The sequence below is a fragment of the Ipomoea nil genome, unplaced genomic scaffold (assembly GCF_001879475.1).
Source record: "Ipomoea nil cultivar Tokyo-kokei standard unplaced genomic scaffold, Asagao_1.1 scaffold0143, whole genome shotgun sequence".
NCBI classification, from domain to species: Eukaryota; Viridiplantae; Streptophyta; class Magnoliopsida; order Solanales; family Convolvulaceae; genus Ipomoea; species Ipomoea nil.
In genome coordinates, this window is record NW_017616571.1 from 1,373,319 (window position 1) to 1,387,877 (window position 14,559).

Sequence of the window (14,559 nt, forward strand, 5' to 3'; positions counted from 1 at the left end):
CTATGCCAATTGAACTAATTTATCCTTATCAAACCTAGCAAATGAATTCTTTAGATCAAAACATGTCACGCATAAGAGCAACTCTGTATTCTTTTCATTGAAACGATTGTTTAACTCCTGGAGTTGTAGATCTAAAACCGCATAAAACCTTTCAACACGGTACCTATGAAGATGAGTCATTTCTTCAGCTTTACGGCGAGGTCTTCCTGGAACTACATAAACTTCATCCAAATTAGGTATGGGAATTGAATGCTTGTTGCAAAAGAGTGAAACTTCTTGTAAAAGAGCTTCCCACCCATCATCTCTCATCATTTGCAATCTTTTTTTTGAGATATCAACTAGTCTCATGGCATTCACAATGTTTTGATCTTTCTTTTGTAGTGCCTGTAACAAATCATTGGTAATTCCTAAAACATCCCTCATTAAGTGCAACAAGAACAAAAAATCAAAACATAAGATATTCTTCAATACTCTAAATGCTTCGTCTTTTGTTTTGGATCCTGCCTTATTTCGTCAAGAACATCAATCACTGGAGAAAATAATGTGATAATGCTCAAAAGTGCATCGTAATGAGATCCCCAACGTGTATCACTAGGACATTTTAAAATTGTTTCTTGATTCAAACCAGTTCCCGTTTCAATTGTATCATCAGAAATTGAATCAATCAACATCTTGAATTGTTTGTCTCGTAAGCTATCCATGCGCTTACATGAAGCACAAACAATATTGCACAATTGCGAGATAGTGAAAAAAAAAATTCTCCAACTTCTTCATTTTCCTTTGCAACACCCACAAGTGCTAGTTGTAATTGATGAGTGAAACAATGAACATAAAAAGCACTTGGATTCTCATTCATAATCAAAGTCTTAAGACCATTGAACTTACCTCGCATATTACTTGCTCCATCATAGCCCTGGCCTCTTATTCTTGAAATGCTTAATCTATGCCTTGTTAGAAGATCTTCAATGGCTACTTTAAGAGACATAGAAGTAGTGTCACAAACATGAGTAATGCCAAGAAGACGCTCAACAATATGCCCACTTGAATCCACATACCGAATAAACACAATCATATGCTCCTTAACTGATATATCTCTCGACTCATCAACTATTATTCCAAATAATTCTTCACCAAGATCATTGATTATTATTTGAGTTACCTCACTTGCAATTGCATTAGCTATATCTTTTTGAATGCAAGGTGCAGTCATTTGGTGATTTTCAGGTGCATTTTGCAACACAACTTTGGCAATATTTTCATTATTATTAGCAAGTAACTTTAAGCCCTCAAGAAATTTTCCTCAATTAAGTGAGTCATAGCTTTCATCATGTCCACGAAAAGCAAGTCCTTGCCTTAAAAGATACCAGATGATTTCAACTGATGAAGCCAATCGAACACGATAGTCTTGTTTCGATTGCTCCGACTGTTTTGATACACAAACTTGTATGTGTTGCTCTTGAGTCATTAAGTCTCGACAAGCTTGTACGTTCCTTGCGTGAACACTATTATGATTACCAACATGTGCACGCAACCTTTCAGGTCCTTTTTTCCAATTGTTGAATCCTTCTGTAATAAATGACTCTCCTCCTGCTTGTTGTCCGCTGCTTCCATCTTTGAATAGATAACAACATAAACAATATGCTGCATCTTCTGATACACTATACTCCAACCAATTACTATGATCTTTAAACCATTTAGGATTAAACCTCCTAATGACACCCGTAATCACACTAGTAGGAAAAACATGATTTTTTGGTTGACAGGGACCCATTTGTAGATATCTTCTTCGCACAATATCCCTATCATTGATATGATATTCATAAACGATTTTCCTTTTAGCCGGATCAACTTCAAGTTCATCTATGTTAACTTCAATACGCGGCCTTATACTTGACACTTCGCGACTACCGTGACTAGATGAATCCTCAAAAGTTGATTTTCTTTTAAAGAATTTTTTCATAACTGAACCAACATAATTAAGTAATTAAATTAACATAAGCATCTTACTAGTATTTACAATTATCAAGTAATCAATTAGTAATTAGTTATCAACAAATAACAAATAACATAACAAATCAGGATGACAGTATTTACAGATTAACAAATAACATAAGCAAACTAGTAATTAACAGATTAAGTAATTAGTAATTAACTAGGATAATCCACACTTAATAAATAGTAATTAATAGATTATCAATTGAATTAGGCAATTAATAGATAATAGATTATCGCAGAGGACGTGTTCGCAAATCGCAATTGCAGAGGAAGAAATGCGGCGTAGTCTTAGGAGAAGTGGAGAACAATATATATATATATATATATATATATATATATATATATATATATATATATATATATATATATAAAGACGTCGTTTTGGGACTGGGTAATTTTGGTCAGTGGGGGCAGCTGCCCCCACTGCCCACATGTTCCCTCCGCCCCTGGTTGTCTGTTAGGTAAAAAATATATTATTGAAACCATTGTCGTTGTAAGTCATGCTCAAAGACAATAGTTTTTAACCATTTTCTTATGTATCAAAGACAATAGTTAAAACTCGTTGTCTATTGATTGTTATTGAAACCGTAATCATGCACATAGACAACGGTTTTTAACCATTGTCTTATATATCAAAGACAACTGTTAAAAATCATTGTCTATTGAAATGTTGTTGAAACCATTGTTATAAGTCACGCGCATAGAAAACAGTTTTTAACCGTTGTCTTATATATCTAAGACAATGGTTAAAACCGTTGTCTATTGAAGTGTTGTTGAAACAGTATTGTTGAAAGTCACGCGCATAGAGTATAAACAACAATTTTTAACTGTTGTCTTATGGTCATGGGTTCAATCCCCAATAGGGGAGGTATTGACTCTTTGTGGTTCATTAAATTTTCATTACTAAGATAAATAATTAATTTCATGTACTTTGCTTTTGTTGCTAAGCATTTGCTTGGAAACTTTGCAATGTATTTTATTGGATAATTTTATTGCTATGTATTTGCTAGGAAACATTCCTATATATTTAGTTGGATACTTTATATTTGTATATTATTACGGAGTCTTAATAATTTATTTTTGGATTGTTTAATTATAGCTACATGAGAAAATAATACAAAGGAATTAGCCATTCCAAACAGTTTCGGTATGGTGGACAAGGGCAATAGAACATGTGTTTTTAGAGATACTTGCTGAAGAAGCTAAACATCCAAATAATCTAACATCTACTTCCAAATTGGCTTCCTTAAACCATGTTGCATCAAGTATATCAAAAAAGTTCAACGTCACTTGCTAGCACAAGCATGTTAAAAATGATTTGAAAATCGTCAATTAAAGCACATGTATGATGATTTACAAACTTAGGGGGTGTTCAGTTGGATGAAAAACATTTTCCATGGAAAATGTTTTCCTAAAAGTGAAGGAAAATGATTTTTTATGTTGTTTGGTTGGATGGAAAACATTTTCCATTGGAAAAGTTTTCCTTAAAAATGAGGAAAACAAATTCCTTACCTCATCCTAGGTATTTTGTTTTCCATGAAAAACTGATATGACAATTTTACCATCACCGTTCTTTATTAATTACTCTTATTATTATATTATTATTATTATTATTATTATTATTATTATTGTGTAGGGTTATATTTGTCATTATACTCATTATTCCTTACCATTCCAAACTCAACCAAACAATGAAATTCATATTCCCAGTAATTTCTTTTCCACCAACCAAACAATGGAATCTATTTTCTTGGAATTTATTTTCCATGGAATTTCAATTTCATTTCCCTTCAAATATTTTCTAGCGAACCAAACGAGCTGTCTAGAGAGTTAAGTGGAGTTGGATGATGATGATGAATAGATAGATGATTATGTTGGGAAATTTGCAGAAACAATGTCGTAGATTGGCACTACTGTGGATGGTTAAGTTTCGACATAAAACAAACTCTGAAAGGGCGTAAAACTAGGAAATAAAATAAGGAACGAGCACAAATCTGGCCCCATCACACCGCGCGTGCGGGCGGCGGCGGCGCGCGCGTGTGGGGTTCCCCTTTCCTTTTCCCTCCACAATAATTCAAATGCTCCAAAGTTATCCAATAAAAGGGGGAAAAACTCTCCTGTGAAAGCAATGTGGGACAAGTGGTATATGAAAAATCACTTCTACACATGGTTGAACGGAAATACTCCACAATCCCCCACACATTCAACTAGGTGTAGAATAAAGAAATGTCTGAGCTAGATATGAGAACTGATCTTAATGCCATTGTTTTTTTAACTTGAACTGACACGTAGTGACTTGAGTAACTTTCTTCTTAGTAGTGAATTAGATCTTGAACTAGCTAAGAAGAGACAGTTTTGAACTCATGTTCACACATCAGTGCCCATTATGCAAGTTCTTCGAAAGTCAAACTCTTTGACTTGTGATCTACCTTTGTATAGATCTGTTTTAGGTGTCTATGAGCACATAAACTTTTGCTTACTTTGTTGTTATTAGGCCCATCTCTTTTGATGTTTCAAGGATGGCTCTTCTGTTTAGTCCATTTGTGAGAGGATTTGCAATATTCCTCTCGGACTTTACATATTCTAATGTGAGTACACCGTTCACAATCAACAGCCTTACAGACTCATGTCTGACTCTTATGTGCCTTCTCTTTTCATTATAGGCACTATTTTTTTCCACGCATGTAGCAGTTTGTGAGGCGCAATGTATGGGCATTGATGGTGTAGAACACCCCCACAATGGCACGTCTACCAGTAGGTTTCTTAGCCACTCGACTTCTTGCCCAACTAGATCAAGAGCTATAAACTCAGCCTCCATCGTTGATCTAGCTATACACAACTGTTTCATGGATTTCCACGATATAGCACCTCCACCCATGGTAAACACATACCCACTAGTGGAGCTCACATCATCACTATCATTTACCTAGTTAGCATCGTAGTACCCCTCTAGGGATGCAGGGAATCCAGCATAATGCAGTCCTCAATCAATTGTTCCTCTTAGGTAGCGTAGCACTCTCTTCAGTGCATGCCAATGAGCGTCACTGGGATTATGAGTATATCGACTGATTCGATTTACCGTGAGAGCAATATCAGGTCTGGTATAGTTCATTAAGAACATCAGACTACCAATTATTTTTTCATATTCTTCTTGAGACACACATGTCTCTGTGTTCTTTGAGAGCTTCACACCCGGATCATATGGGGTTTGTGCCGGAGTCACCTCATAGCTATCAAATTTCTTTAATAGCTTCTCTGTGTAGTGACTCTGTGATAACTTGTAGCCATCGTCTTCTTTGATGATTTTCACACCAAGTATCACTTCGGCTTCTCTCATGTCTTTCATGTCAAACTTGTCACATAGAGCCCTCTTGGTCTCTTTTATTGCATTTATGTTTGAGCTAGAAATTAACATGTCATCTACATAAATGCATATAAGAACAGTACTGGACTCAATCTCCTTCGAGTACAGGCAAGCATCCGATCGATTTATAGATTTTATAAGTCTACATACCTTTCCTTCTTGCCCTGCAGCAATGCATCCAGGTGGTTGATCCATGTAGATTTCTTCCTCCAGCTCTCCATTTAGGAAGGCCATTTTCACGTCCATTTGATAGACTATCCACTTGTGGGAGGAGGCCAAGGCAAACAATACACGTATTGTGGCTATTTTGGTCACAGGCGAATAAGTATAGAAGTAGTCTTCACCAAACTTCTGTTTGTACCCCTTAGCCACAAACCTAGCCTTGAACCTCTCGCTTGATCCATCAGGTCTTAGTTTTCTTTTAAAGATCCACTTGCAGCCAATTGGTTTGGCTCCTTTGGGTAGATCTACCATATCCCAAGTATAATTAGACTTAATTGAGTCTAACTCACTTTGGATGGCTTATTTCCAGAAGACAGCATCGACGACCAAGCGCGTGACAACCTCAAAGGACTTTGGTTCCACTTCTAATATTAGCTGACATACAAATTGATCCGAAATTTCATTAACATCATTCAGCTCAGATATATATATGTAATGAAATCAGGCCCAAAACTTATTTCGGTTCTTTGTCTTACTCCTCCTAGGCTCCTCTATCTCGATCTCGGTTTGAGAAGTTGGAGGCAGTGAGGAGAAACCTCTTTCAGAGCTCATTGAAGCAAGTTTTAGTGGGAAGACATGTTCAAAGAACTCAATCGTTCGTGCCTCGCACATAGAGCGACTGTCTAGGTACATAAACTTGTATGCATCACTGTTTTCTACATACCCCACGAAGACTGCATCTAAAGTTTTAGGCCCAAGGTCAGCAGTAGGCTTGGAGACGAACGTTGACATTATTGCTGAGAAAATTGCTTTTAACTGTTGGGAAATTTGCAGAAACAATGTTGTAGATTGGCACTACTGTTTTTGTGGGCTGAGAACAATGAAGAATTAGAATCCGTGGCGTGTACGCAAAACTACCTTAAAAGCAATTTTTTCGGGGACTATGTTAGTCTTTAACCAGTAGCTTTCAACCAGTGAACACCGATATGCTGCGTTAGACCACGTCTAAACCGCAGTGCGAACCTAACTCGCAAAGCTCAGAAGGCAAAAGAGAGAATAGAGAAGATGAATGAATAATGGTATGTTTAGAACTGAGGAGGCGCAGGGTATTTATAGCTGAGGAAATACCTGCCCCTCCTCTCTCAGCTATTTATTAAGCGCGAAAATAGCGCAAGGGATGTGGAGGAGAGGGCCACAAAAACTGACTCCACATATTTATTGTGGATGGTTAAGTTTCGACATAAAATATACTCTGATGGCCGAAAAACTCGGAAATAAAATAAGGAATGAGCAAAACCCTGACCCCACCCCACCACGACGACGACGGTGCGCGCGTGTGACTTTCCCCTTTCCTTTTCCCTCTACAATAATTCAAATGCTCCAAATGGATTATCCAATAAAATGGGTAAAAAACTCTCTTGTGAAAGCAATGTGGAACAAGTGGTATATGAAAAACCGCTTCTGCAAATGGTTGAATGGAAATACTCCAACAGATTACGTGTGACTCATCTACATATCATGAAGTTGTGATGGTAATATTGTATTTTAAAATTTGTGTTTATATGATTAAATTAATTAAATATGATTATAAAGTTATTTATAATCTTATACGGACACATATCAAGTATGAATTGTACTTAAACAATAAAATTGAGTACTATGAGATGTATGTTATTCTTTGTAGGGATGTTACAATAGAAAGATTTTCAAAGGTTTTTTTTAGATGTTGAATTGAAAGATATTAATGAAATTGATAACATAGTCGTTGACCTCATTGCCTTAACAAACACTGAGGAGGTCAGAAAAAAAATATCTTTATCAATTGTTGGTTCATGACCATGTAATTAATAACTTGGTGAGCTTTCAAAAGTTATTTGTTCTTTAAATAAGGAAATCAATGAAAATGGCCTTTTATGAACAAGCGATGGCTATTGGTCATGGATTTGATTTGATGTTGGAGCTACATAGCTTCCTTACCTTACCAATGAAGTCTGGGATTACAGTCGAAATGATATGTGTAGAGCATTTGAATATTTAATGAAAATTGAGGTAAAAGTGATAATGACATTTTTTACATATCCAAGAACTGAAGAAGTATCAAAGCACATTATAGAGTTAAGATATCTTTCCACTGGAGATTACTCTTGTAATGTTAGGAATTGATGTAAAATAGAGTTATGCACAAGCTAAAATTATCTTTATAGAAGCTAAGCCTATCGCTAATGAATTGGTTTTATATGATTAAGCAAATAACAAATAAGACAAGTAAAATAAAGGATTGAGATATGATTGATTCAAACTAAGATGGCAAATATTGTACTTGGGATTAGGGAATTAATTGAAGGCATAGGGTAAGTGAGATGCACAAAAGTGTCCAAATACCATTCTTGTAGCTATTTGGACTTGCAACTTCACCTTGAACTCCACTATCGTGGAAATTCAGCACAAGGTTGCCCAAATAATGCAAGAACAGTACACAAGGCATAAATTCTTCTTAAAACCCAAAATACTCTCATATTGGGCATCAAATGTGTGAATGTGTGGCTAGTGTACAAGCTCTACTCTCATACGGACAAACACACTCCAAATAAGCATATAATTGGGATCCAACAATTATACACAATTTCACTTCAAACCCAATTCACACAACAAACCCTAGAACACCCAAATAATCCCCTTTATGCAATACAACTCATATAGGCATCAATAGCAAAACATCAAACTAAACCCTAGTTCCAAAACACTTAGCTACTCATCATAATATAACAATGGATACACAATATTAAAGAAGTCATTGAAAGCAAAAATGGAAAGCAAAGAAAGATATGAGTAAGAAGAACTTTGATATTGTAGTTTTGAAATCCAATTTTTGCAATGTTCTTGAGCTTGGACGTGGAGAGAAACAAGTAATCTACTCTATTCTAAACTATTCAAGAGTTAAACCCAACTAGAGAATGAAAGGGAAATAAAAGGTATTTTTTGTGTGAAAAGAGTTCTCTCCAAAACAAGGCAAAAAAAGGGATTTTAAATGCTGCAGAGGCTGGGCACTGGCACGGGCACGGGTGTGACTATGCCCGTGCCCAGCGAGACCCTGCCCACTGCTTTGTGGTCACGGGCATGCCTACGCCTGTGCCCACAAGGCAGTGGGTTCTGCCTACTAGCCACGGGCTTGGGCATGTCTGTGGTTACCAGGGGAGGCCTCCAAGTCTTCGGTGTTCTCCTCGATCACGAGTCACGCCATGGTCCAACCCAAAACGCCCAGAACTCTAAAATTATTATTTTGGTCATCAAATTGTGTTCCCATGCTAAGGTGACTCCAAAAACTTGATCAAATACTTCATGACATGCCTCAAAACATTTTTTTTTAAAAGAATTTGTCAAATTACCTAACACACGCAATCATTATATTTTATAAGTGACCAAAATGACTCCGTAATATAATGAGTAACAAGTAAAAATACCAAAATATAAAAAGAAAAAGCATTAGTTTAAGACATTCATCAAGAAGTTAGCTAGAATTTTCAAACGCAAAAAATGTCAACATGAAGATCATCGATCAAATATGGATTGAGAACGTTTTTATGTAAGCTATTAATACTTATATTTATGTTGGTTAGAACATGAGACGTTATTATTCTAAGACTAATTTTTGTTGGTTGGAGTAGAAGACATTATTGGTTATATTGGATCATGTATTAAATTCTAATCTAATAGTTATAAATTTTAATTTATGGTTGGTTTATTATTATTATTATTATTATTATTATTATTATTATTATTATTATTATTATTATATATATATATATATAATTAATAATAATAATAATTAATATTAATTAATTAATAATAAGAAATAACTTTATAATATATTTGTGTTTATTTTTAGGAAAACGAAATCAACAATTTGTCTGATTGACTTTAAGGTTTGTTTAGAAATCCAGAAAATATTTTTAAAAAAAATAAATTTTGAAAATTGTCTCATTTTCAAAAACTATTTTCATTTTCCGGTGTTTGGTTAAAGGTCAAAATGGTTTTTTTTTTTTTTTTTCTAATCGGTAGAAATTTTTTAAAAATTGTACTTTTTCTGTTTGGTTCAATTCATTTAAAAAAATATATAAACTTAAATTTATTACAAAATTATTTCTTATAAAATATTAATTATTTTAACGATAATACTTAGAGTTAATACCACAAATGGTCGTCTGACTATTGAGCTAGTACTCCTTTTAGTCATCGACTTTTAATTCGACAAAAACACGTACCTTGACTTTCATTTTTGACCACAAATAGTCATATGTTAAAATATATGTTAAATGGGTGTTAAATCTAGGGGCAATATTGTCAAATTAATTAATATGATTGTGATTACCTCTTTTATGGCATGTTTGGTTCATGAAATAGGTCAGGAATGGAATAACATTCCTTGGAATAGACCTATTCCATCGTTTGGTTGGATCATTTTGTCATGGGAATAGCATGCCTAGGAATGGGCTATTACCTTTGCAAGGGGAATAGCCATTCCTAGGGGGGCCTTGGTATTAGCTATTCCCATGCCCTTGGGAATAGCTTTTATATCACAAATACCAAAAATACCCTTTGCACATTATATAATATTTATATTTATTTAATAAATATAATGTATTATATAAATGTATATATTTAATTAATTATAATTTTTATCCATCAACCTATCAATAAATATATATTTAAATAAATTATTTGTGTGTGTGTGTGTATGTATATATGTATATATATATATATATGTGTGTGTGTGTGTGTGTGTGTGTGTGTGTGTGTGTGTGTGTGTGTGTAAATAAAAATAAATTAACTGTATACGACTCCTTAATTATAGAGCCTTAGCTCCTAAATTAAGTAGTCTGCTCATCTGCATGCCTAGCGGATGAGCATTGCAAGCTTGCCTAGCGGATGAGCATTGCAAGCTTGCCTAGCGGATGAGCATTGCAATTGAAATTATGGAGCCTTGAGGCTCCTTTTTATAGGAGCCTCAAGGCTCCATTCCTTACTTCTCCAACCGATGTGGGATAAGTGAGAAAATAAATATAAAAATAAATATGTATTTGTATAATAATAATAATAATAATAATAATAATAATAATAATAATAATAATTATTATTATTATTATTATTATTATTATTGTTATTCTCTCTCACACACATGCATATACATGTATATAAATATAAATATAAATATAAATAAATAAATAAATATAAATATAAATATATATATATATATATATATATATATATATATATATATACAACATTCAGTATATCATAATCATTATTATTATTATTATTATTATTATTATTATTATTATTATTATATTATTATTATTATTATTATTATTATTTTGTATAAGGGTATTTATGTCTTTAAAACCTCTTTCATTTCTATTCCTTTAACCAACCAAACATTGGAATACAATTACTAAAGTCTATTCGTTCAGCCAACCAAACAACAGAATACAATTCCTATTCTATTCCTTACTTATTCCATTCCATGTGGAATAGCATTCCTATTCCCTCCAAATTCATTCCGTGAACCAAACGCGCTGTTAGAGAATTATGTGGGTTAATTTAATATGAATATGATCCATGAATTGCTATTTTAGCCTAATGTCACGCCTATTCTCAATCCAAGTACCCCAACACCATCCATTGTAATTGTTAAATAAATGCATTTTAGGAAAACTCCCAGCCGAGTTGGTCAGACAGTTGACTTGATAACGAATTTTTGGGTAGGAGCACTGCTTATTAGTCTTCTTAGTTTGAGTCGATAAGCTATGGAAAACCTATCTAGGTCGGTTTAATTACCTAATTGTAATCTTTTTCCTTAAATTAAAAAAATAAATGTATTTTGAGAATATAAATATGAAATACGTTATATATTTATAAATTAACTTTATATTACTAGCTCTTATTTATATATCTTACTCCCCCCCCCTCCCCCCCCCCCCGTTAAAAGAAAAAAAAAATTATATCATCTTTTAGTGTTCACATCTTGAGTGGTTATAAAATTCTTTATATGCATTTGTTGTTCATTAATTCGTCGATCCTACCACAAGTTTAAAAGGAGATATACTCAATTCAATATTATCACATAAGGAGATGAATATTATAAGGTAAATTTAAGATGAAAGTGTAGTGTTAATCATTTATTATTTCTAAAAGGATTTTTTAAAGCTTGTGTATTATAAACTTCATTGGTCAACAATAAATTCCATTTTTAAAATTTCAAAATAAGTATTTATTTATTGATCGAAATTTATCAACATATACCACAAAATTGTATCATCTATGAATTTGTTTGATACTATAACTTTCATACTTGTACTTTTGAAATAATGATAAATAATTATCTTTTAGATATTTTAGTCTAAGAAGAATAATATTTTAACTTAACAATATGAGAATAATTTATATATTTATAATATGATTTTTATATTTATTAACTTAATTTTTATTACTATTTGAATTAATTATGTTGCCATATTTTTTATTTTTTGAATGCTACTAACTCTATTACATTTAGTATCTGTTCAACAACGGCTCCACTACTGAGGCTCGATCTCAACTTTCTCAACCTATTGAAGAATAAAAAGGCAACAACACCTCCATTGAGGCTCAATCTCATGACCTCCCATATGAGAGATGTCACTACATGTCATCTAAGCACAAGGTGATTGACAATTATGTTGCCATATAATTCTCTAAAAGAGATAATCATAATCATATCATATTAAAATAACCCACATAATTCTCTAAAAATGTGTAATCATAGTCATATTAAGTACCCCTAGATTTAACAACCATTTAATAGAAATTTTAATGGAGGACTATTTGTGATTAAAAAAAAAAAATGAAAGTCATGGTACGTGTTGTGGTCGAATAAAAAATCGAGGACTAAAAAGAGTGCTAGCCCAATAGTCAGAGGACCATTTACGGTATTAACTCAAATTATAAATTAAAATTATAATAATTATAAAGATTAATAATAATTATAAAAAAGATGTAAATAAATTATTTTTAACTTGTATCTTATTATAATAAAAAATAAATATGTAAATTGATAAATAAAATAATTTTGAACTAAAGATCGATATTGAGGGAAAAAATTAATTGTTTGGTTATGCCAACAAACCCAACCTATATTTAAACATGGATTGATAAATATATAAGTTTGGACTTAAGAAATTGAAGGAAAAAAATTAATTTTTTAATTTTTTGGGTTGTGTGTTGGGCTAAGATTGTTATTTTTTATTCTGGTCCATCGCAATCAATATTTTAATCGAATATTGATATATAAATGTAATAAGTCTGTACTAAAAAAAAGTTGAAGAAAAAAAACTTAATTTTTTAAAAAATATTTTGGCTATGGGCTGGGTTGAACCAATATGTTTACAATCGTTATGCTATGGACCCGTGTCCAGCATGCATGCTGGACACACGGTAACAGTGTCATTAGTGGTACCGTTCTCTTTCATTTTTTTTTTTTTTAAAAAAAAAATTCAAACCACTTTGTTATAGGAGTATATGTTCATAATTTTATCACTATATGTTTATAATTGTAAGTTTATAATGTCATAGCTCTGTGTTCATAATTGCATAACTGTACATTCATAATTGCATAACTGTACATTCATAATTCCATAACTGTACATTCATAATTCAATAACTGTAAATTCATAATTTTCGAAACTCTATGTTCACAATTTTAGAGCTCTATGTTCATAATTTTATCACTATATGTTAATAATTGTAAGTTCATAATGTCAGAGCTCTGTGTTCATAATTTCATAACTTACATTCATAATTACATAATTGTACATTCATAATTGCATAATTGTACATTCATAATTCCATAACTGTACATTCATAATGCCACAACCGAATAACGTCGTTAATGGCGAGACAAAATCAATTTTTTTTTTTAACTGAAAAGCCGCGTTTTCCATTAAAACGACGTTGTTTTGGACTCGTGTCCACAATACATTGTGGACACGAGTACACAACATAATTTGCCATATTTTTATTGTTTGGCTGGACAACCAGACCAACTCCATATTTAAACCGGACTAGCCAATCCAATTTAAATAATAACCAGACATATCGTGTGCCAACCTTCCTATTTGACACCACTCATGCAGGGGGAGAATTGAATGTAAGATAGAAATTCGAAAATGTATTCTGAGTAAAAATTTAAGAAGACATTTTTTTTAAAATGAATCATTTTTCTTTTAATTTGACCAAAATAAGTATTCTCCATTGACTTTTGAATGCCATTTGTTAGGTTTTCAAACCGATCTAAATCTTCTTGTATTACTTTTTTTTTTTTTTTTTTTTTAAAAAAAAAATTAACAAGGACAATATCTTTGAGTAACTTTCTATCCTTTAATTTCCTTTTCAACAAATAAGATTCTATGTCTTCTAAAGACGATGCTATCTTTGGGCAGAAATCCAGTGACGTTCAATCAATCTATTCCCTACCCAAAGTAAATTTAAGAAAACATAAACAAAATCCCATATAACAAAGTAATTTCATAAAATATATGCTTTCCAGGTTGTGTTGCGTCCTTGATTCGTATAACGTTGTAACGCAGCCTTTGTGCTTCTAACACACATTAATCCAGCTAGGTATGTTAGCAATCCAAAAAACCACTTTGAATTTCATCTCTTTAATTTTCTTGGATATATTGAAGAATCCTTTCAATCTTTATCTAACATTATATTATTATTAATCCTCTCTGGACAAAACCTCAAGTTTTGCATGCATTCCCCCCTAACTCTTCCACTCATTTTCTTCATCAATTGTTTACTAAACTTCACCACTATTACAACCCATTTCATTTTCAATTTGACTAAGCAATTCAATTATAACCTTTATAGAGTTTTTTTTTTTTTTTTTTTTTTTCACTCGGTGTTTCTCGACTATTATACATTTTTCATATTTGATATTCCGTATTTGATAATCAATTTTTTCATATTTGATGTAAATTCTTGTCACATTTTTTTTTAGT

At 32.5% G+C, this 14,559-nt stretch overlaps 1 protein-coding gene across 1 annotated transcript; it reads right to left on the minus strand.

The window, feature by feature from the left end:
- Nucleotides 1-1,210, minus strand: LOC109172226. The gene is made up of 2 exons (XM_019321377.1): nucleotides 886-1,210; nucleotides 1-407 (listed from the first exon to the last, which is right to left on the minus strand). Exons 1-2 carry the CDS (start codon nucleotides 1,208-1,210, stop codon nucleotides 1-3), a joined length of 732 nt encoding a protein of 243 aa, XP_019176922.1.
- Between the last annotated feature and the right edge of the window lie 13,349 nt (nucleotides 1,211-14,559).

Excerpts from the sequence above, each read along its gene's own strand:
- LOC109172226 (XM_019321377.1), bottom strand. The coding sequence starts at position 1,210 with ATGACTGCACCTTGCATTCAAAAAGATATAGCTAATGCAATTGCAAGT. Across the intron at positions 408-885 it reads TGGAGCAAGTAATATGCGAG|GAATTACCAATGATTTGTTA; the intron begins GTAAGTTCAATG and ends GGGATGTTTTAG.